General features: G+C 42.9%; 2 protein-coding genes across 2 annotated transcripts in view; one reads left to right on the top strand and one right to left on the bottom strand.

The window, feature by feature from the left end:
* Window positions 1-24,652, top strand: part of LOC134213770 (transient receptor potential-gamma protein) — a 395,710-nt gene that overhangs the window by 192,607 nt on the left and 178,451 nt on the right. The window contains exon 3 of the mRNA XM_062693089.1: window positions 3,995-4,196. The gene's annotated coding sequence lies outside the window, so the exon portion shown is untranslated. The remainder of the gene's footprint in view (window positions 1-3,994; window positions 4,197-24,652) is intronic.
* Window positions 12,656-13,290, bottom strand: LOC134218220 (myoglobin-like). Its single transcript, XM_062697138.1, has 2 exons — window positions 13,125-13,290; window positions 12,656-13,061 (listed from the first exon to the last, which is right to left on the bottom strand). Exons 1-2 carry the CDS (start codon window positions 13,226-13,228, stop codon window positions 12,707-12,709), a joined length of 459 nt encoding a protein of 152 aa, XP_062553122.1. The 5' UTR covers window positions 13,229-13,290; the 3' UTR covers window positions 12,656-12,706.

Genomic DNA, 24,652 nt, shown 5'->3' on the forward strand with positions numbered 1-24,652 from the left:
TGAACGAAACATTCCATTATTGTCTCATGATCTCAATTTTATCGAATTTTTGTGTATGTGTAAGAAATGGAGGAACAATTTCAGGAGGGTTTCCGAATGCTGTCTGGGAATTTTCAGAGAAAGTCTGAGGAAATTTCGGAGGAAGTTTTGAAGCAATATCCGGAGAAATTTTAGGAGAAATTTCTGGGAGATTTCTAGTGCAATTCTTGGGGGAATTTGCAAAGAAATTACTAGGGGAATCTCCAAAATAATTCCAGGAAAAAATCCTTGAGGGAGTTCCTGGGGAGTTGTCCGGGAGTAATTTTCGAAGGAATTTCTGGGATTTCTGGATGATTCCTTTATGGCAGTTTTATATATTCTGCATGTCATTTAACTAATTCGTCCAGAACTTCTATAGAAGCCCAATTTATTTTGTATTTTTGATGATCCCATAACGTATTTTAGCCATAGTTATAAAATGTCAGAGAGTAAAATCTCTTAAAAATGTCATGTGTTATTTGACATGATGTTATTTGAATGACATTCCCATGCCTGTGATTACATATTTACCGCAATGTCATATTTAACAAAGATATAGTCACATTTTGCCGTTAAAAGTTCGTCATACCTCATTGATGTTCTCTGCAAATTATACAAATGAATGCCAATGGCATTTTACAACACTGCTTGGAACCTCCAAAAGGAAATTTCGAGGAAAAATTAGGATGGAATTTGTGAGAATTTCAAGAGAAATTTCTAGCAGAACCTTCGGAGGAGTTCTAGGGGGATTGCAGCATTCCAAGGTTGAATTTCCGGATGTAAGTGTAAGCTCACTCCTGCACACTCCTGCGGGAGAAGAACTTTCCTGGTAGCAAACATCGGGGACAGAGCCCACCTGCTATTTCTGGGCCTATTGTGCTGATAAAGGAAGGTACCGCTTTTTTAACCATATGATATTACGCGGGGGCCTTCTTGGTCGTGCGGTGAGATGCACGGCTACAAAGCAAGACCATTCTGAGTTTCGATATTCGGTCCGGTCTAGGACATTTTCGGGTTAAAAATTTTGTCGTGACTTCCCTAAGCATTAACGCATCATCGTGTTAGCCTCATTATATACGAATGCAGAAAAGGGTAACTTGGCTAACTTGGTAACATTCACCTACTTCGAGGGGCGCCTTACTCGTCATGGTGACAACGGTTGGATTGCGGAGTTCACCGTACCCGAGCAAAAGAAGTTGTAATGTTAACACGGTTGGTAACACCGAAAGATTTTAAAATGAATTTTTTGTAGGACTTCCAGAAGCAATTCAGGGAGGAATTCCTTTGGAGATTTTCTCGAGGAGAATCCTGGAGGTGTACCAGGGGGATTTTTCAAAGAATTTTCTGTGGCAATTTTCTTGTTGAAATTCTTGGAGTTTTCGAATGAAACTGAAGAACCTTCGACGTCCTGGTAGAATTTCCAAACGCATCGCTAGGGAATTTTCAGAGGAATTCCTGAAACACCTCCGGAGTAAATTCTGGTGGAATTTTTAAATGTTTCCATGCGGTGTTTTAGGGGAACTCCTGAATAAGTTACCAGGCCATTCTTGTGCAATTTTTGTGAGGATTTGCTGGAAGAATTTCCGATATAGAAATCCTACATGGTGTTCCGGAGGTTTTCTGGAAGAATTTCTGAAGAAATTCTTGGAGCAGTTTGGAAGAAAATTATCATAAGAATTTTCTAGAAACCCCTGCCTGGCACGATATTTTGCCAGGTGAATTCTTGGAGAAATATATCCGGGATTTCCTGGAGCAATTCCTTCGAACTTCTGGAGTTGTTTTTGGGAGAATCCCTAAAAGAATTTACTATAAAGTTTTCGAAGGATGTTCTGAGTGAATTTCCCTTACATTAAATGCAAGCTTGTGCATTTCGCCTTTTCATCATTTTTGCATTTTTTTTTATCTCGGAACCAACAATTATGTGTTCAACTGCATCATCAGAGTTGGTGCCCTCGCCATTGGAGATTTTTGTAAGGTTTTTATCATGGAGTTGAGCTTCCCGCATCCGTTCATTATCGTAATCGCGTAGTAAATGGATATGGGAGTGAAAAGTGAAAGTTGTTCATGTTTTCATAATAAGAAGCAGGGTTATTCCTAGGTGGCCCATCTGATACACATACAGGTTAACAATACTGTAAAGAACTAATGCAAGGAACCCTATGAATTTACACTTAAAATTTAAAAAAAATAACATAACAAGTACATAGCTAGTTACTTATTCCGTGCATTAACTAATTTAAATTTCTGCATGCTCATGCTAAAACAGCTCCTATGGAATGCACCCAGAAGCAAGAAACCGAATAGCAAAAACGATTTTTCCCAGCAGTCTGCACAGTACCGACAAACACAAACAAGATTTCCTTCGAAGCAAAAACGAAACAGCCAGAGAATTAAATTACCTTTCCTCGGACTTTTCTCGCTGTATGTTCCACCGCAAATGAATTCCGACGGCGACGATGACGACGGACGGACGGTGCAAAGCGCATCTCGGATGATGATGGATGGTGGAAAACCCCGTTGTTGTTGGTTGCGGTTGCTGTTGCCATTATTAGATTCAATAGGGGTTAATAGCCAGTTTATTCCTTCTGATTCTTTGTCCTCATATTATAGCTATATATGTAGACAAGGAATCAGAAGAAATAAATTTTGGCTGTTACGCCCTTTTCAAATGTTGGTCTAGATTGACGTTGTGTAATGTTCTCTGCTTATTTTTTCCACTCTCGCGGCAACGTTGCGATCTCGATCTCGAGACCGAGGTTGGCAGGCATCAACTGCTACTACCGGTTCTGCCGGAATTCTTCTCCAACAGTCGGATGTTTACCATGTGGAGCGAGAAAGAGAACAGGAAGCGCTGCGTGCGCGGGCAAGGTCAAGTGGGTCGGGTGGCTGGCTTCATTGTCAAGTATGAGAGGTTTTTCTTATTCAATGAGGTTAATTTTTCGCACACTGTGAGACATTATTGTTGTGAAATGTTGAAGTAAATGTATTAGCATTGTAAACAAGGTTAAGAAGTTTAATCATTTTATCATGTACCGTCCAGATTCATATAGTACTAAAGGAAAAACGCAGCATTTAATACTTTATTCACTTGAAAAGACGAATTTGTAATAAACCATTTCATCATACAAAAAGTATTGTCAACCTTGATATTGATTTAAGATTGGAGTATGTTCTTTGAAAGTCCAAATAAAATTCCATTGAACAAAATAAACCGGACGTTATAGTAATCTAATGGTTCTAACATTTTATCGCTTGAGCGTTTAATCACTTTACTGTTTAATATCATTCTCTTTTTGCTTAATATAGCGTCCCTGTAGAGCAGTTATGCCACAACACGAATTAATTTAGGCTTGATGTATTTTCTTGTAAGCTCAATAACCAAACAGCGAGCGCACATACTTCGAACCGAATCAAAACGTAGACAAGGAACAATCGAGATTACGCAATGTCCTTTGGGAACAATCATTATTACATAACGTTAGCAAACGTGTAAAAAAGAATTATTGCCCCCATGCTTAAACGTGTCTACCCCAGTTCGGCTGAATTGTAGTAGGAGATAACGGGATAAAGAAAAAGAAAAATCCCAAACAAATCGTAGCGTATGTGAACGCGTGTGAGACAAAAGGGATTTCCTCAAGGTTGATTCGAGCATTTTTCTCTTGTTGTACGCACGTTCTTTGTCGGAAAAACTGTGGAAGAGCTAAATTAATATCATCTGAAAGAGAAACTGTTTCAGTTGAAAAAAGTTAGCTGTAAGTGAACCTCAAAAGAATTCTGGGTTTTTTATTTCTCCTGCTGTGTGGTCTTTCTATACTTTCTATTTGTATAGTGTGGTACCCTTATCAGATTGATCGTTTTGACAGAATTTGACAAGGATAACACTCGCTCGTCCTGAAATTGGTTACTTCTTGATTAATTTTCCATTGCTTCTATGCCTTCCTCGATACTGATATAGGTTTATACTGTTTCCTTTCAGGACGAAAATTCAACCAGGGCAGCAAAAAATCTCGGATAGCTCGACGACAGTTGGTGGTCTTTTTCCGTCAGCTGTGCTGCTAATTTAAAGGAGGTGACATTCTTTGGCGAGGAAAAGCAGACTTTGAAGCAAGAGGAGCCCACTGGAGGCCCTACGGCGACAGTCTCGGTCCATAGCGGCTCGCCGTGGACGGAAAGTTAAGGTAGGTTAAGTGATGCGATAGAGAATGTGCTCCAGTAGAAGGAAAACATTTTTATATATTCTTGGTCAAGTTGCATTTTTATTTCTCTTACACATAAAACTCGAGAACTCGCATGTTGTAAAAATTATTATAGCAGTCCGAACATCTGTTATATTGAAACCAATTAATATGATATTGACGTGATTTTTTCGAGAAAATAAAGGGGATAGATACAGGACATTTTTTAGATTCATTGAACTTTATGCTGGGCTTCCGGAACATCCGGAACCAACGGAACACAGGTGAAAATAATTAATTTTCTCAATAAACGGCACGACGTTCCCTACAACATTTCTAAGCATCCTGGGGCAGTGAACCAATTACTGTGGCCGTATGAGCCAACAAAAACAATTGATCTGGAATTCCTCCACTTGGTGGCGCTAGTGTATGTGAGACTACCATTTTGGTTCGATATCCCGTGATCTGTGGGATTTAGAAAGCTGCCGTCTTCTATTAATTTGTTTGGGTATTGGAAACCAATATGATGAGAAACTGCTTACTTCAGAATTTGGTTAGATATGGAAAACGTCGTGGTAAAAAATATGTTAAACTGTTTAGTTTGGAATTTGTCCACAGGCAGGCGCCAATGTTTTTAGTTTACACTATTCTGGAAAAAAAAGCTGCTTGAGCGGCGCTATTATATATGGGATTACAAGCCTTATTAGATAATCTCGAGATCTGTGTGATTTAGTAAGTTGCCATCATTTACAAAGTTCTTTTGGAATGAATCACCTGCTTTGAGCGTGCTTACAGCGGCTCATGCTAGGAGTTAACTTTTCTGAAATCAGTATGGCGAAAGGTGAGATTCAAGGCTCGATTTCTCAAAAATAAGTTAACTCTCTTACATCGTGAACAATTTTTTTGGTAGGCAGTAGTAGCGACACCTTCTTGCATAACCTCGGTACCAAATAGTTTTTTCATGAAAAGTTTCTAATGTTGAGAAAACCCGCGTTAGATGTCTTTTCGCCATACAAAGTTCTAACGGTTAACCCCATGTTGGCTATTTTGCGCATATACTATAGCGCCTGGATGTGGAAGCGGTGGGTAGAAAATCAGCCAATTGCCTATAATTCATTGGCCACCTGTGGTTATAGCTGAATTAGAGTTCTTAATAAACTTCAAGACGACCGCTAGGAATGATTAAAAAAAGGGCAGGGGGCGTTGGTCAAGTAATACTACGAATAATTTGATCAAATCTCATGTCTGTAGTAATGGTATGTCCTTTTTTATTATGAAGTCTAGTACTATAAAAAGGATTCACTTGGAAGCAATAAAGGCTAAAGGTATCTCCCAGAACGTGCAGGGATAGGGGATGTACTTGCGTTGTTCATAACAGGTGGCTGGCAGCAAACATCACAAGGATGCCTTTTATTCCGCAACATAACTATGTAATTTAGGGAATAGAAGGTACAAGAAGAGTTTCACCACAAACCAAAGATTATTGAACCACAATATTCGCGTGAAAAAGTAGCAAACGATGCCCTGTGCATATTAAGTCTTTAATGAATATAGCATATAACAACATACACACTTAAAATATTGTACAGTATGCGGTAATTTTAATCAAGCTTCGAACAATTGAACGTTTGGTATTCAGTGAAATGTCCAACTTATCGACCCGAAATGTAGGTATGAAGATTAGCGTCAGAGAAATGAGGGAATAAATCGTGATTTTAGATGTTATTGAGAATAAAATCAGACTTCTGGTCTTCTTTGAGGTATGTCGAGGAATGCCACAATCATTTATTCTATCATCGATGAGACTCTTTCGTCTCTTCAGATCGTTCTGTTCAGGACAATCTTATATTTAATTACATTATCATATAACTCGGCCGTACGTAAACTCCTCCTACTCTCTAGATAGGCGTGAGTTAACCCTTCACAGGTCAACAAGACCACTTAAAGCTGTCACGGCATTTGCGGAAAAGCCATCAGAATCCGGAGGTACCAACCTCCACCGCGGTTGTTGGCGCCTCTTTTTGCAAATTCGAATATCTTTCGGATGCTTGATTTATCCAATCTTCACATGTGCTTACTGCTGTATACATCCACAGTCAAGCGAGTGCACATTGTTTATTAATCGAGAGCATCACACCTTCTATGCGCCCCAATAACGGGCTATGGCGGATTTGGTATAGAGTGCATATCAATCACACTCTGCTGTGCCAAAGGCTTGCTTGGATATCTTATATGTTTCGCTACCATTCAACGCATTCCTATTCAGCATTACATTTTAAACGCTACTTAATAATATATAAACAAAAATGCCTTTTCTGTTGCTGGAAATCACGGTATACATAATCAAGGTAGGCTCGTAAAGAAAATGACAGTTCGTGCGTCGTGATTAAGTTATCGCAAAAGCGAACGAGTGCAAAAAGAAGGCTAAACCCCAATCGTAGAGCGTTGCGCTTGCATTCGGGTCCCTTGTGAAGCAGCGATATACTGTCGTAACGTCAAATTGTTTTACAGCGATAATTGGATGTTTACGTTTGATAGTGCCTTTGTTTCGCATGCCGTGGCTGGAAATACCTTTTCCTTTGTAATATTTAAAATATTCTTAGGATGATTAGGACTTTGGGGAACCAGAATTGGCTTGCTTGTTCATATCACACATTCTTGCAGCACAGAAATATAGCTTTCAAGAATATTTAAAAAATATTCTAGTTAGACATGATTTTGGGGAATTAGAATAGGCTTGCAGGGTGCAGTGTGGCATGACCATCCTGCAAGTCTCATTCTGTTCCCTAAGCTGTCCTGCAAGCATTTCAGGGAAATTTTAAATATTTTAGAGGACATTTTCAGGTGCTTTCGCAGGGGTGTTGTGGTATGGCCATCCTGCAAGCCTATTCTGGTTCCCCAAAGTCCGTGCAGCATTAGAATATTTTTAAATTGCTGCAGGGTGTGTGGCATGTCCATCCTGCCAGCTTTTCCATGTTCCCCAAGGTCCCTGCAGCATTAGAATATTTTTAATTTTATTTATTGAATGTTTCATTAGTTCTTTGGCTCGGTAACGGTCATTATTAACGAGTTTTTTTTATTTACCCGACGTTTCGATACAGGGATTGTGTCTTTTTCAAGGGGACACAATCCCCGTGTCGATACGTTGAGTAAATAAAAAACTAGTTGTAATAATTGCAAGACTGAGTAAATAAAATAAATAAAATTAAAACGTACAGTCGATCCATAATCAGTAAAATATGTTTAATTATGAACAGATGGTGAGTCTGCAAGTTGTACTCCTAGGAATTTATCAAGGATCATCCACAGGCTGAATATCTGATCCTGTCGTTGATCGACCTCACGAAACCCTCCCTGGTATTCGCTGGGCGAAGGACTCCTCAAGTGGTCTCAGTCTCGTTAAACAGGACATGGTGATTTTTACGCTGAGTTCAGAAGAGTGATCCCTCTGTAATTGGCACCCTACAGTATTTCTTATACAGATTGGGCATGGCGGAGGCCATCCAACCAGCCGGCAGGCAGTTCTTTCATCCTCCCATATTTTCTGGATAATGTGGTGGATTGATTGATGCAGCCGTTTACTTGTGTGTTTGAGAAGCCTCGACCGATCTCGTCCTTCCCCAGCAGCTTCACTCGTTTTTCAGCTCGTTTAGAGCCTCCTTAATCTGTCCAGCGTTGGTGGTTCCATACAGCTTGACCGTCGACCGATCATATGTCCATCCTGCTTATTACACACCTTCATTTTCACTGTTCAAAAAAATCTTCGAAATCTTCGAAAAATCGTCTTGTCTGTCAGCAAATTCCCTCTTGGTCATTGCACTGGCGCAGCTCCTATGCCGCGCACCATTGGATACAGCGCTGCGTAAAACCTCCGCATATCGTTTCTATCCATGTTTCTCCCAAAGCCTTCAGCTATCACTACTTTTCTTCGGGTGTTGCCTTTTTTATGCGGTGGATTCGTTTCTATTCTGCCCCTTTGCTGCAGTGTACCGCTCTCTGTTGAACGGGCACGAGCCACCAGGATTCGACTCCTAGCAGCAACATTTTCCCTGTTCTGTCACTGCTGGCACTCTCATCAAACCAACCAGCTTTCATTGGCGTTGTCATGTGCAGTTGCTAACTCTTCCTGGCGCTGTTGCAGTCACAGCTTCGAGGAGATATGTTCCACAATCTGTTGACGTCGCCAGATCCGGGTGAGACATGTCCTATCCGCTCGTCCAGCTTCTGGCGGTACTGTTCAGCAACTCCCTTCAGCTGACAAGCCGTTGATATTGAAACGCATCGTTCTGTTGTTTCGTGAATTCGTGACGCTGGAGAGTCACCCTCAATTTTTGTAACTACATGGTAGTGATCCGAGTCGATGTTCGGACCTCTTGAAGGACCTTTACATCTATGACATCTCGAGAAATGTCGTTCGTTGACCAGTTAACGTGGTCTATCTGGAGAGAGCAAGTGTCTCCACTCGGATGTTGCCAGGTGTGTTTGCGGATGTCGATTGCACATCCCTCTAGCAACAGCAAAGGTTACAAGTCGCAGACCATTATCGCTATTGAGAAGCGGTGGAACAGAAGGTTTTTCGTACCAATTACAGGCGATCTGCGCATTTGTATCCTCTGATGACACCTTTCAACATCGTGTGTTGGGGCACCTCCATAGACCCGTATATAGGCTCTCATTCAGAACTCCATCCCAACGCCATCAGGCTGTCATCATCGTTCGTTGGGGCGTTAAAAGATGCTGATCAGGCTATAGTTGAAGAATTTGCCTTCATTCTCAACTGATGCAAATGCGGTCGTTCCTCGTTCTGCTCTCTGTCACCGCCGTTGCTATAGTAGATGTGGTACTTGAATGAAGTGTTCACGAGCTTTTGAATCCACCGCCCGGAATCTTCAAGCCTCCAGTTCTGAGCCACCGTATTTCCTGGATTATGCTGCCACACTCAACGCCGACCTTCTGCAGTGCCTACGAGCTTCAGGAGTCCAACAATGCGCGGGTTCGCTAGTCAATGTTCCTCACGTTCCAAGATCCGACTCTTCCAATCGTTGTCCTTTATTCGCTGCCGGGTCTATTGCCGTTGAATCAATCCGCTTGCCCACTTTTGCCTTTCTTTGGATAACTGTAAAATCTTCGGTAGGCTACCTTACCAGGGTTGTGCTACCTACAACGCGTGCTGAAGGGGCTGCCTTCTCGAAGCTGACACGATGCAACATGGTGCGCACAGTTTAGTTTAGAGTCCCTCGTTGACAGTCGGACGATAATCAGCCGCCCCTTACATGGAGAACAGACGCTCAGTAAGATTTGCACCCCCCTTCCCTGTCAGCATACATTTACCATATTTCTCACCGGTTGGTTACACGATCTTCCTAAGGTTGCTCGTATATCTCAATAGCACCACAAGGTGGTGGGGATAGAGCTGGGTTGAGTAAGAGGCCATGACCGCGAGATGGGGTCTATTTTATTCCTACAGGTACGCGAAGTACCAATGGTACGCTTTACCCAGCATTTGCCCTGCCTGCCACTTTTCAATGGAAAACCAATGGCATTCTTCGTAGAATCCAACTTGAAGCGAGCAAATAGATTTAGGATAAGTGCCTTAAAAATAAGTGAGACTTTTTTTACGTAGTGAGCACACACCACACATACACACGCATTAACAGGTGTGACATTAGTCACCCTCAATTCTCGTTGAACTGAGTTTCTCTGATTTCTGAGCCTGGTATATAACACTATTGGTCTCTGAACCCTTTATATAAAAAATGATTTTGAAGTTAGAATATATAGCCTTCTGGATGTTTACATTCTATTGTACGAGGCAGGTAAACATGCACAATTTCTCCGGAAAGCTGTCCAATAGCCACATGTTAACATAGATGAGTAAAGGCTCCCCTAGACCTAAGCGATTTCAACGCCACGACGAAGATGTCTCAGCTCAGAGACGCGATTCTATCGTAGGATCGCTGCAGGCAATGTTCCATTTACGCTTCCATACCAAACGGCAAACGGAATCACAGTCGCCAAACGATAGAATCATGTCGCGATTGTTGCGTCGCGTGTGTTTTGGGGAAACATAAAAGATATAAATTAACTCTCAGGTCAAGCTTTATGAATTGGCTTTTTGTAGGGACGTTCCAGATCTTGCGGAAGGCCGCCTGGTGGCCACCTGCTGTCGTCATTGTCATTGTTACGAAAGATTTTGAAAAAAAAAAATGCGTTCCTTTAGGATGATTGTTAAAAAATTATTAGTGGTCACTTTTCGTCGAGAGCCTTTTATTCAGTTATATTCACCTGGAAACAAAGAGAAATTCCTCTAACAATCCGAAAAAAAAAATCCGTTGTAATACCGAACAGTTTTTCACGAACATTTGAAAATTTCATTGATAAATGCTTATTAATGTTAGTAGGAAGTCCAGAAAATTACCGTGAATTCTGAAGAATTTCCAAAGAAACTCTTAAAAAATCTTGCACGGTATTTTTTATTTCTATGCAAAATTCTTCAGAATTCAAAGCGAATCTACTATCGAATAATTTTTAAAAGTGCCGCCATCGGGGGAGTGATAATGGGTCTGGGGGCAGGAGAATGGGTCATCGCTCTCACCAGCAGCCTGGAGGTCGGATAGCAAAATCGTTCAAAAGGGTCTCTTATGTTTAAGTCTTTTTCCCCTCAGATACATTTAATCTATGCTACAAGCATTCTAAGTAGTTTAAACAGTGACCTATTCTCACCCCCATTTAACCAATTGTCACCCCCGACAACGGTATCTTCTCAATTATTAAGAAAAAAGCAATTTTGTGAGAAAAACATATGGTGGTTTGGTGTAAAGTGGTCACCTGTCTGAAAATACATCACACTTTTACTCAATGTGTTGTACTTTTTACAACAGTAACAAGGGACAATTATGTTTGTAACGACCGTACATTTCTACCAAAAACACAAACTCGCATACATATGAATCTTTTCTTTACCATTTCTAATTCTCAACTCGCGTCGACATCACGTTTTTCTGTGGTTTTACTCATGGCTTCTTGCGGAAGCTAAGTCTTTTTGCTACACTGACTCCAAGCAAGGTGACTATGGGAGTCTGATTCTTATTACATGACACGTTAACCTCATTAACAACCCTGGATCCCGTTTGCATACCTCCATGCCCACCTAATTCGAGGAACTTGTCGTGCCATGGATGCTAATTAAAATTTGCTCTGCTGGTGGCGCAGTTGTTGTTTGCATTCTTATACGGCACTAAAACGCTTTGAGATCTACAAAAATTAATTTTGAGAGGCAAGTGTTAAACGCAAACTGACAAAATTCTCGGAAATAAATAGAATCGATATTTGAATTTTGGAATTGTGGTCAATTTTTTTAAAATTCATGGAAGTTATGATGATGCTTATATAAAGAAAAAGTAGAACATCCAATCAGTGATTCTTTTTTTCCTTTTCTAGAGCTTCCACATTATAACGCTCGAGAAAGACAACGTCACAGCTAGGATGATTTGTCTTTTTTAAATTTCGTAAAGTTCATCAATTTGCTTACCGCCAACCTCAGAAGAATGTTTGGCAGTTGGAAGTGTGGTTGGTAATAGTCCTTTCCAAGAGAATCACGTAGCAGACATCTGGCTTACTCGACTGGATGAGGTTCTGCCGCAAACGACTTCTGAAATTATAATTTTTACCACTGAAAGAGTCACAATGAAAAAATCTGCACCTCAAGATTGCATACCTACATGTGTTTCAGTCGGGTGGGCTGTAAATAATATGATTTTACGGTTTGGAAGGCTATAAAAGGTGGAACAATCGTTTGAATGCATTTAAGGAGACGGTCATTAGTTTCAGCACACTGTTTTGCATCCAAATAACGATGAAATTTTTATTAGTTCGTTAAGAATATGCTACTTTAATCGCATGTACAAATTGTGCAGAACAATACCACTGGTTATGGTGCAACGCTTTTAATGTTTGCATTTAATTTTCGTGACGACTTCTGAACTAATTATTTAAAGCCGGAAATCACATTTGTAGGACTAGTGTGGTTGAATGATTAGTCACCGTACAAAATCATTGAATAAAACATGTGTACACAATTAATTAACAAATATCAATTAAATGAATAAGACTAAATCAATAAATTTACGTATTATAAGTTTTGTTCGAAACGAACGTAGGCTGGGAGTCTCGCAAATAGAGACAGCAAAAATAATATTGGAACTATGCAAAAAGTAAGCAATTATTGTATTCCTGCGAATATCCTTCATATAATCTGTTCACGGCCTTCGATGACCGATCCTAAAAGCTTATGTGGAACTTTCAAGAGCAGGGGTGATTGATTGACCTCAATTTGCGTCAAGGATAGAAAAAAAAATGCTAAGCGCCCACCACGCACAGTGAGGATGCCCAACAAAAGGCGGAATGATGGCCCAACGACCGAAATTTGATCCAATACAATCAATCATCTCAATATGGTTGCCATCTCGAAGGATAGATATGGTTTATTGCTCGCTATTTATAAATCCCCTCCTTCAATCCTGAATGCCGAATGCTTCACCGAACTGTTCGAACAGCCTGGTCAGGGCCTCCGAAAGCGAGTTGGCTGCTTGGTGACCCAACACTTCCACGAGGTAGGCAATCATTATTTCGCTAAACAGTTCAATGTCCACTGCCATCACTCCACGAGCTTTATGTGATTCGGCCAGACGGAATAATCTGTCTCGGAAAACTGGCGGGTCCTTGAGATCGTTTTCAATCAGCGTGCCGATGGTATTCAGCACCATCAAAGCATGCAAGTGAAAACTTTCATTGTCCGCCAGGCTGGGATGCGTGGCGTTCGCGTTGAAGTCGAAGTAGGGGAGGTAGTGAGGATGTTCGCGGAAAAGGCTGTAAAATGGTTCGGTGAAGAAGGTTCTGCAAAAGGGATGTTGTATTGTGAAAGCTACTTACAGAAACATGATGTTTCGGCTGTGAAGAACGATTTCTTGCTTTATCAAACCCCACGCAGAGATAAGGGTTATTTTTTGCTTCGCGGTTAAGCCTGTATCGTCCATTGCTTATAAACCTTCTTTCATATGCCTACCTTTTTGATTGCCATCATGACATCATGGCTATATTGATGGTTATGGTTATTGTTCTGAAAAATAACTGAAATGTAGGTAGAGCCTCGCCTTCAATTGACTTGTTTAAAGCTAGTTTAAAGCGCCTATGGTTTGTCTGTCATGAAAAAATCACTTGTAATCAGATTTTCATGGATCAGTGTCTGAAAACAAACCGCTTGTCAAATTATCGAGAGTATTTTAAAATATTTCAAATAAAAGTTCGATTGATGTGGAACCAGAACTAGAAATCTTTGGAAGGTACAAAAAGAGAGACCATATTAAAATGATTGCGAGGGCAGAAAGATTGTGGGAAATTTTAAAGGACGTATACGTAACCTAAATACTAATACGTAACGAAACCCTCCAGGGCTACGAAATGGTGACGTGAGCGTCAAACATAGGGGAAGGAGCGTCAAACATAGCTCTGGTCATAACTCACAAGTTCCAATACTCACGCTTCCAGTCTTTCGATGACAACTGACCGCCAGCTGAGGGTTGTGTCCTCAGCTAGAGTGAGATGGTGTGACCGGGGGGCTTGCCTAGGATGTGGTGGGGTTTGATTGAGGGCTCTGTTGAACTTCTACAAATAGCTACTAGTATCCACAAGCAGACCCTATCAAAGCGACCGTGTGCCGCTCAAAGCGCACTAGTCTAGTCCTGGTGTTGGATGGGACTTTAAACAAATTTGACCCGACAGATCGAGCATCTGTTCGCCAAGGAGGTGCGGCTGCTTTGGCATCCAGCGGCTGAGTACGAAATGCTTTTCCCCGGAAGCTATATCTGAGATGGTTGCCCCATCTCGGTGGATAGGGACTTAGGCCAACAACCTACTGCTCCCGAAACTTAACAAACTGTTCGAGAAACCAACGAAGAAAGATTGAGAGCTGATATAACGGCGACGGCTTTTGGCATGAAAGATTGCCGGAAGATTGGCAGCGTAGAAGAGCAGTGGACGGCCATCAAGAATTTCTTTATCGAAACAAGTGAGAACATCCTGGGTGAGATACGCAGTGCGCACTCAGCGGAAAGATTGGATTACGGATGCCACCTGGCGAAAAATCGAGGTTCGCAGAGAAGCAAAGGTTGCAATAGAGCGGGCAATAACCAGTTCCGTCAACAATATTCAGCTCTAGAGAAGGAAGTTAAACTATGCTGCAGACGGGACAAGCGAGAGTGGGTAAATACGCTGGCCGACGATGGGGAGACAACTGCAACAACTGGCGATATTCGCTTCCTCTACGATATCTCACGACGCCTGAGTGGAGCAAGGATGAATCCGAGGATACCGGTGAAAGACGTGACAGGGCAGTTAATCACCGACTCAACTGTTCAGCTGAGCACTTCGAAGAACTTCTTCAAGTTTCGACGCCCGACCAACATCTCAGCATGAGCCGCCTAGGGTGCGACGCATTACCCGCATCAACTTCGAAGCTTCATCATTGCAATGAAGTAGTCATCCGAAGCATGAAATCCAACAAAGCTTCCGGGGTCGATCGCATTTTAGCAGAGCTGCTCTAAGCTGACCTCGTGCTATCTGCGTAAATGTCGCATCAACTATTTTGCAATATCTGGGAAACTGTGGTATCTGAAATAACGAGGCACTTCCGAATTTGCTGTTCACAAGAAACTACAGAGCACAATTTACTGAAGGAAGACAATCTTTATTCACCGCTCGTCTCACACAACCGATTATAGTAATCTTCCTCTTAAAACTTAATCAAGGATCACGAGATCTCTTCGACATCACACTCCCCCCTTACAAATAATATTAATCCAATAATGATTGTATATATTGTTCGAGATATTCAGGGCGTTTCGTCTCTGCGACTGTTTGTTTGGATAGCTGTTTGTTCTTCCATTGGAATCTGGTGATGCGGAGTCTGTATCATTTCTTCACCGGGTGTTGATGTTTGGGTTTCAACCGGTTCATCTACGGATTTGAGATGGGTTATATTCCTGCGATATACTTTGTCAGTTTTCATTGAGCGGATACTTACCTCGGACACATTTCTTGCAATAATTTTGAAATTCTCCTCGCTGAAGTTGGTCGACAATTTGTACTCCTTCGAAATCCTTTTGGCAACCACGATGTCTCCCTCTTTCAACTGGTTGGTTTTGGCGTTCCTACGGCGGTCTGTTGATTCAGCTGCTGACACTTTCGCGATCCTTGATTCCTTCCATCCACAGTCTATTGGTGTTGTGAATGCTCGGAATTTTATCTCTAAGTACCCTGCCAAACATTAGAGCCGATGGAGCTTCTCCTGTCGTTGAATGCGGCGTAGAATTGTACATTAACAGGAAAGCACGCAAATCCCACTTCCAATTGGGAGATCCTTCTTCCTTAGTCGCTTAAGAATTGTCTTATTTATTCGTTCCACCTCTCCATTAGCCTGGGGCCAATACGGTGTGGTTCTTTGGTAATCGATGCCAAATTCATGACAGCGTGGAAAGAATCACTTACAAACTGTGGCCCATTGTCCGATCTGACTGTTTCTGGTATTCCGAAACGACTGAATATTTCGAATAATGCTTGAATAGTTAGTTTACTAGTTATCTGCCTCATTACGATCGCCTCAGTAAATCTACTAAAGTAGTCAATTATTACAAGAAGGAAATGCCCTGAAGGCAGTGGTTCTAGGAAATCTATTGCTACTGCACACCAAGGTCGATCGGGAATTCTTGAACGGTGCATTAGTTCAGGGGGACCTACAGCTGACACAAGCGTGCACGAGCCACAATGCTTCACACATTTTTCAACGCACTCATCTATTTTTGGCCACCAAACTTTTTGTCTCAATCACGTTTCATTACACTCTTTCCTGGATGACCATCATGCGCACATGTCAGTACCTGTTGTCGGAGTACTGTGGTTATTATAAGCATGTCTCCTCTCCACAGAACGCCCTTAACTGAATGTATTTCTAAATTGAAACACTCAAAAGCTTTTACTTCATCTGACCAACATCCAGTTTGTAGTGCCTTTCGAAGCTTCTGAAGTGTTTCATCTTGCTCAGTTGCTTCAACCACTTGAACAAGTGTTACAGCTTCCGGAATCGAGTTTGTCACTAGATGGTTAATAAAGGTTTCTGCCGTCTTATCGAAAGGCTTCTCGCTACTTGGATAATGGATAATCCTGGATAACGCATCGACCAGATTTGTTGCCCCTGGCTCGTACTTAATCTCATAGTTATAAGACTGAATACGAAGCACCCATCGCTCAATTCGTGGACATGGACGAGATCGGGGGTTGAATAAGAATTTTAATGCTTTGCAATCAGTAATGAGAAGAAACTTGATACCAAGTAAGTATAATCAGAATTTTTCCGATAAGTGCCTTGCATGCAAACGCGATTATCTGATTTTGACCAGCCACGTTTTCTTGAAGTAGGACCGCCCCTAAACCTTCAGGGTTTGCATCTACTATTAATTTCGTTCTCTTCTTGTGATCAAAGAAACCCAAATAGCTAATATCGCTGACTGCCTATTTTATCCTTCCAAAAGCTTTACGCTGATCGTCGCTCCATGAAAATGTTACTCCTGTACGTAACAAAAACCTCAGTGGTTCCGTTTTGGCTGCCAGATTCGGAATGAATCGTCCAACATAAGTAATCAAACCCAGGAAACTTCTAAGCTCAGCTACTGTTTTCGGTTCCCTAAATTTAGTTAACGATTCAATCCGGCTTTCCGTTGGGCTAACACCTTTTTCACTCAGCACATGTCCTAGAAAATCAATCTCATTTGCTCCGAAAATGCTCTCGTTGTTCAAAAGAACGTCATATTCCTGTAAACGTTTCAAGAGTGCTTGAAGTCGTTTATCATGTTCTTCCTGTGTCGACCCGAATACTACTATATCATCAAGATAAACAACAACTCATTCTAAGCCGGCTAGTAATGATTCCATTGTCCTTTGGAAGATTTCCAGAGCACAGCTGATACCAAACATGAGTCTTCTATATCTACAGAATGTCCATTATAAGGAAAATACGAAATATAATTCAAAAATTACTAATTTTACTTGCGTAATATTTTAGAATACGAATTCAAATTAAAATAATCCATAGATTTACAATTTACCTGAATAAACCGCTTTTTGTAATGAAGGTAGTAATTGGCCTAGATCTTTCCGATATTTCTAGTTGATGATATGCGTCCTTGATATCGATTTTTGAAAAACTTTAGCGCCTGACACGGATCCAAGAATTTCATCTACCAGAGGTAGTGGGTTCGTTTCTCGGAGAACCGCTGGTTTGCTCGACGCATATCGATGCATTAATGAACTTCACCAGAAGACTTCAAAACTGGAATCATAGGAGAGACCCAAGGAGATGGTTCACTTACACGTTCGATAATCCCTTCTTTCAGCAACATTTGTAACTTATCGTTCACCTTATCCTCAAGAGCGTACGGGCAACGCCGAAAGGCTTGCTGCACAGGTTGAATGGTTTCATTGATTGGTATTTCAACTGTAACACCTTTTAACTTCGGGAATTCGACTTGTGGAGATTTAGAGATGTTTCCGATGTCAAAACCAACTTTCAGGACCTGGAGAGTTTTCGCCGTTTGGTCACCCAACAAATTTTGTTGTCCTGCCTTGGCAACATAGAATATCGCCTTGGCTATTTTCGATATTGGCTATTATACCTAGTTGACTCGTTTCAAGCCTTGCTTAGCAAAATGCCCGATGCCTTTGCATTTCAGGCATGCTGAACCCTTTGCCGGACAAGCTCCTCTGACATGACCCAGCTTACCACAAGCGTAACAAACTGGGGTCGCTCGATTCCTTCCCTGAACATTTCGATGTTTTCACATACCAATAGTCTCGTTTTTCTTTCCATTCCGATACTTTACTGATTTGGTCGTTCGACGTCGCAATCCTTGAAAATTCTTCCATTTTCCGCTCGCTTTCCTCCAAACTTGTGCCGAGGCTCTTCACTTCGTTCAGCAACATATCACACTTCAACAGATTCTGGCGAAGTTTGTCAGTATATCACTTCTCTACTATCTGATCCAATATCATCTCCTCTGGTTTGTCGTATTCACATCTCTTAACTTGGGTTCTTAACCGTAAAACGAAGTCGGAAAATCGTTCAGTCGATTTCTGTGCGATTTGGCCAAACGCCTGCGAAATGGCTCGAAATGCGCATCCAAATTCGCGATTGCAGCGTCATAATACGGGGGATTTATAACGACCAGCGATACTGTTTAAACTTCGGCAAATTGTCGTAAATATCTCTTAGATCAGAGCCACCGAGATAAAGTAATTTTGACCGTTTTTCGTACTGCCCTTCAATCTTTTCAGATTCAAAGTAGCACTCAAGGTCACGCTTCCATTTGACCCAAGCCATCGGTAACTGAGAAGACTTGACCGATGTTTGAAATGGTCTGATGCTGATGTCCATACTCTTATTTTTTTCAAACATTTGGATATTTGGGAAAACCAGTAAAAATAGTAATAAAAATTATTCTGGACCAGCATCTTACAAATAATAACTCAAACGCACCATTCCACAAGAATTGAAAAAATGTGATAAAACTCTCTCATATTTTGAATTAGTATTAATAAATAAATTTAATATATTGTCATCATTTTGAAATAATCCGCTATCTCGAAATAGTGCAGAATCCTTTTTTTATGTATTTATAGCGAGCACTAAAATTTATCACGTAATAATTACGGAATATCCATTACTGAGTTGTGTTGAAAACCGCCTTATTCAATAGTTTGATGAGAACCATCTGCTGATTTTTTTTTGTGACAAAAACCAAAGTGACGAAGCCCGCCTTCTTTTAAAGTGACGAAAACCGCCTTCTCCAAGTATATCTTCTCATAGTATTGACGAAAACCGCCCTTTCCAATATTTATGACGAATACTGCCTGCTTAATTCTTCTGACAAGAGCCGCCTTCTCTGAGAAGTGACGAGATCCGCCTTCATACAATAGTGACGAAAACCGCCTTCTTTAGGTAATGACGAGATCCGCCTTCTTGAAGCATTTACCTATAGAAATAGCCTTTTACAATAATTGCGACGAACACCGCCTGTAGAGAATAAGACTTGATCAATAAATACAGCATTATTCAAATTGTTAAATAATTTCATCCTACAATAAAAAATATGTAAATTCGCCACTCTATGATATTTTCGGTGTTTGCATCGCAAGAGGTGTGATCAACAAAACAAAGTTTGACTCGCTGCATCTTGGTAGGCGTGGTTAATTATAATAAATAACACATCGTCGTTGCCAACGCCATACAATATAAAAGGCGGGTGTCAACGGGCAAGAAGTCATTCATCTCATTCCAGTTCGAGACAGCAACACGTACGGACGTGTTTTTTGCTCGCGCATTTTTTCGAAGTGTTTTTTCTCGTTCTTTCGCTGTTCACGTTTTCGCTTGTCGCGTTGGCGTTATTTTCTCCCGGACACGTCATGGGAGACTCGGTGGCCGATTCGGTCGCTGGAAAAGTGCCTAAGCACACTGCTCTTGGAGGCGCGGGTACCCCCTCCAAGCAGCTTTTGCAGAGCAACGTGTTCTCGCCGTTGCCGCTTGATGACGCCGGCAATCCGCCGAAAAGAGGAAGAAGCAGCAGTCGCAGCTGCCGCAGGTGCAACCGGAGCGGAAGGAGAAGTGCCCGCCCGTGTTTGTGAAGGGCGATCCGCCGGATTTACGCCCAAAAATTCGCCAGATGATCGCTAAGGGGCTGCAATGTACTTTTCGGCTCTGCAGCGAGGGTTGTGAAAGTGATGCCGGCCAACAGGGACCATCATCAATCCGTCGTGGAGTTCCTCGAGGTCCACAAGTATGAGTACTACACTCATGACCACCCCGGCACGAAGCCGCTCAAGGCTTTGCTGCGAGGACTTCACGACATGAAGGAGGAAGAGCTCCAAGCAGAGCTTGAAAGTTGCGGACTGAAGCCAGTAGCCGTCCACAAGATCGCTCGTCACGACAAGGCGAGGAAATATCGCGACCAGCTTTACCTGATCCATCTGGAGCACGGCTCCACTACCTGGAAGGACCTGAAGCTGGTTGGCGTTCTAAATTAAACCTAATATTAATATATTTTATATAATATATTTTAATATATTTTAATATATTTATCCGTTATAAATTACACCGTCGTTGACTGGGAGCGATATCGGCCAGTGCACCGCGATGTCACGCAATGCACCAACTGCTTCAATTTCGGGCACGGCACCAGGAACTGCCGCATGAAGCCGCGCTGCAACAAGTGTGGCGAACCCCATCCGACTGACGAGTGCGACAAAATGGAGGTGGCCGATCCCAAGTGCGCCAACTGTGGCGACAAACATCAGGCCACCACAAAGGGCTGCCCAAAGCGAGCCGAGTTCCTGGAAATCCGGAAGAAGGCTTCCACCAGGACCATTCCGAAGAAGAACCGTGTTCCTGTAATCAACGAGGTGAACTTTCCAGCTATCCCGGCTCCCCGTCGTGTGATTCCAATACTCCCACCGCTACAGCCGCACAAGCGACTGGCAGCGGCAGCTGCATCGGTCCAAGCTCCAGCATCGTCGGCACCATCCACCAGCGAATGGCCCCGCTTCCTCCTCCTGGGTTCCGTCGGCAGTCGGAGAACGAAGCCGTCCCACCGGAAGAATCTGCCCGCTGTACACTCCGGAGCAACTGATGCCGATCTTCGCGCAGCTCGCCACTCGACTGCGCGGCTGCAAAACCCGATTCGACCAGGTCTTCACACTTGGCATGTTCATCATTGAAAATGGCTGCTAGGGTGGGCCTGGTCAACTGGAACGCTTGCTCGCTAAAGAGCAAAACAATCGAGCTGAAGGATTTCCTTGAGGAGAAGGAAATAGACGTGGCGTTCATCACCGAAACGCACCTAAAACCGGAGGTGAACATCAACATCCCGGACTTCCGCATCGTGCGACTCGACCGGCCGACCAGGGGAGGTGGTGTGGCCATCGCTCTTCGCTACAACATTAACTGTCGTCTGCTTCCAAGCTTCCAGCTCAGTGTCATCGAGGCCATCGGTGTCGAAATCACCACTTCGGTCGGCACAATCGCGCTCATCACGGCGTACTGTCCAACGCAAGCCAAAGCCGGCGATGGATCATCGGCTGCCCTTCGGGGGGACATCGTCAAGCTGACGCGGAGGCAAGGCCAGTATATCATTGCCGGCGACTTGAATGCCAAACATCAAGCCTGGGGCAACAGTCGCGGCAATCGAAACGGCACCATCTGGAGCAACGACATGGAGGAAGGCCACTACACGATCCTGAGCCCGGATTCCCCACTCGGCTGAGTCGGTCCGGTGCCCACGCAACGCTCGACCTCTACGTAACAAACCTGAGTGACCACGTCTCGCAGCCGGTTGTATACCAGGAGCTCAGTTCGGATCACTATCCGGTGGTGGCGGAACTGGGCTCCTCGGTCAATCGGCACCAGCAGTTACGGCGGAACTACCACCGAGTGAACTGGCAGCGTTTCCAGCAGTGCGTCGATAACACCGTCGACTACGAGGTGCGTCCGGAGACGCCGGAAAGTATCGACCGCCAGCTGTGCGCTATCGAGGAGGCGATCACGGCGGCCCGAGAGCAACACGTACCGACGGCTCGGCAGGTAAGCAACTCCTTAAACATCGATACACTCACCAAAGATTTGATTCGATTGCGGAATGTCACTCGCAGGCAGTTTCAGCGTACTGGACTGCCTGAGCTTAAGGCACGCTGCAATCGAATCACAGATATTATCAAGGCCAGAATGGTGGACCTCAAAATAACGACTTCTCGAATAAGATCCGCACTCTCCCAAATTATGCTAAGCCGTTCTGGAAAATGACCAAAATTCTAAAATCCAAGCCTCGGCCCATTACACCTTTGATCCCACTAGACAATAATGGCTCTAAGGCTCGCTTGATAACTCCTCCAGAGAAGGTCGGTGAAATAGGGCGGCACTTCGTCAGCTCACGCAAGCTTGGGCAGAACATCGTGAGTCCTCACGAAGCAGCCGTCAACGAGCATGCTAACAACATCCATTTGATTCCCAACGACTTCTCGGAGGAGTGGGAGATCTCAGCTTACGAATTGACGGACTATATCAAATCGTCGAAGAACATGAAGGCCCCAGGCTTCGACAGCATCCTGAATCTCGAGCTCAAACGCATGAGTGCTCCGTTCTTTGAGCACCTCTCGCTGATCTTTAATCAGTGTCTCCGGCTTAGCGACTTCCCATCGTCATGGAAGTCAGCGAAAGTCATCCCATCCGGAAGCCTGGGAAGGATCCTTCCTCCCCAAAAGTTATCGACCCATCAGCCTTCTCTCAGGGTTATCCAAGCTATTCGAAAAAGCTATTCATCATCGGTTACTTGAGTCTGCCGAAAATCTCAACATCTTGCTCGAGGAACAGTTTGGTTTCCGACGCGGTCGGTCAACCGTACACCAACTGACCTGAGTTACCAACGTCCTCAGACGGAACAAGTTTGTCTCAAAAGCATCCGCCATGGCCTTACTTGATGTCGAGAAGGCATTCGACAATGTATGGCATTAGGCCTACAACGCTACTATCTTCCCACCTACCTGGTGAAAAACATCAACAATTACCTGTCGGCAAGGACATTCCGGGTCTCAATCAGCGGAGCGAGTTCCAAGCGCACAACATCGTCGCAGGCGTTCCCCATGGCAGTATCCTCAGTCCCCGGCTTTTCAATCTGTTCACCTCCGACATGCCAGAACCTCCAGAATGTGGCATTCTGTCTCTATTTGCAGATGACAGCTCCATCGTCCACAATAAGAGTGATCAGAGCGCTAGTGGCAAAACTCCAACGAATCTTGGATGTCCTGACAGAGTACCTCACCAGCTGGAAGATCTGTAGCAACGCGGGAAAACCCAGGTCATCATTTTCCCCACTCCAAATCCCTAAACTTGTTCCGCCTGGGGACTGTAAAATCATCCCCAATGGCACGACTGTGGAATGGACCAATGAGGCCAACTACATTGGATTGACCCTCGACAGCAAGCTTATTTTCAGGCAACAGGTTGACAAGACGGTGACAAAGTGTAACGTCTTGTTGAAACTACTGTACCCTTTGATCAACCGCCGGTCGTCATTGTCCCTGAAAAATAAGCTTGCTGTCTACAAGCAAATCATCCTCCCTGTGATCGAATAGGGCATGCCGGTCTGGGAGAGCTGCGCTAAAACCCACCACCTCAAACTTCAACGGGTCCAAAACAAATTCCTGAGGATGATCCTCAACACCCTCCCAGGACAAGAGCCTCCGAGGTCCACCGTCTTGCCTGAATACATGCCTTACATGTACGCTTTGGTGAGTGTAAAGACACGTTTAGGGTCCGTTGCTTGCACTCGGACCAACAAGCGCTTAGGGCGCTAGTTCCAATCTAGGTTATCAAATTTTTATTGTAAATATTAGTGTACATAGTAGTTAGGTTATCAAATTTAAAAAAAAACACTAGCGCCTTCTGAAGGCCGTCATGATACATTATATTTTAAAAATTAAGTCAAACATTATAATCATAATAATAACAATAATTGAAATTGAAGTTGGAGGGCCAACCGGCCGATCACTGTACATGTTAAAATTAATTGTAGAACAAAAAATGTTTTAAATAAAGAAGAATTTTACTACTACTTACTACGGCAAGAAGTCATTCTTACAATGGATGGCGTGACGAACGCATCTTATGAAGAAAATCAAGCTTGCAGATTTATCAAGAGCATCAATGTGCGTGAAACTATTCAAGAAATAAAAGAAGAACTTGGTGACCGTGGCAAATCAAGAAGCTCCCTGTTTTACAAGACGCATGAATACGGTTCGTGACGGCATCCGGTGAATTAAGGGCCAAAATCACGACACCGCCTGCTATTAATTCTGACGAGAACCGCCTTCTTGAAATAGGGTCGAAATCCACATTCTGAAAAAAAAAAAGTGATAAACAAGAAATTTCGATTGCTTTTATGTATTAGAATTACTCACATTTATCCTCGTCGCGAATGTGGTATCTGAAATAACGAGGAACTAACGAGGAATTTGGGGTTCACAAGAAACTACAGAACACAATTTACTGAAGCACGACAATCTTTATTCACCGCTCGTCTCACACCACCGATTATACTAATCTCTATCTTAAAACTTAATCAAGGATCACCAGATCTCTTCGACATCACAGAAACCACCTCGAAATTGGGGCTCACTACCTTCTCCGATCGCCGCATGACCAAACTGACTACCCGATTAGAAGAGCATAACTAAAACTTAACACAATTTTAACATATTGTGATCTTTATAACTTATTTTGATACAATTTTGTAAAATGCTTAATACCGAATTGCCCAACAGTAGGCAATTAAAATAGATGTAGCAAAGTCTACTGCCATAGATAT

This window comes from Armigeres subalbatus, chromosome 2 (genome assembly GCF_024139115.2).
Source record: "Armigeres subalbatus isolate Guangzhou_Male chromosome 2, GZ_Asu_2, whole genome shotgun sequence".
NCBI lineage: Eukaryota > Metazoa > Arthropoda > Insecta > Diptera > Culicidae > Armigeres > Armigeres subalbatus.

What these genes read in the sequence shown, in the direction of transcription:
- LOC134218220 (XM_062697138.1), bottom strand. Translation starts at nt 13,228, where the DNA reads ATGGACGATACAGGCTTAACCGCGAAGCAAAAAATAACCCTTATCTCT. An exon ending in AGCCGAAACATCATGTTTCT is followed by an intron (nt 13,062 to 13,124) that starts GTAAGTAGCTTT and finishes ACCATTTTACAG; the next exon opens with CCTTTTCCGCGAACATCCTC.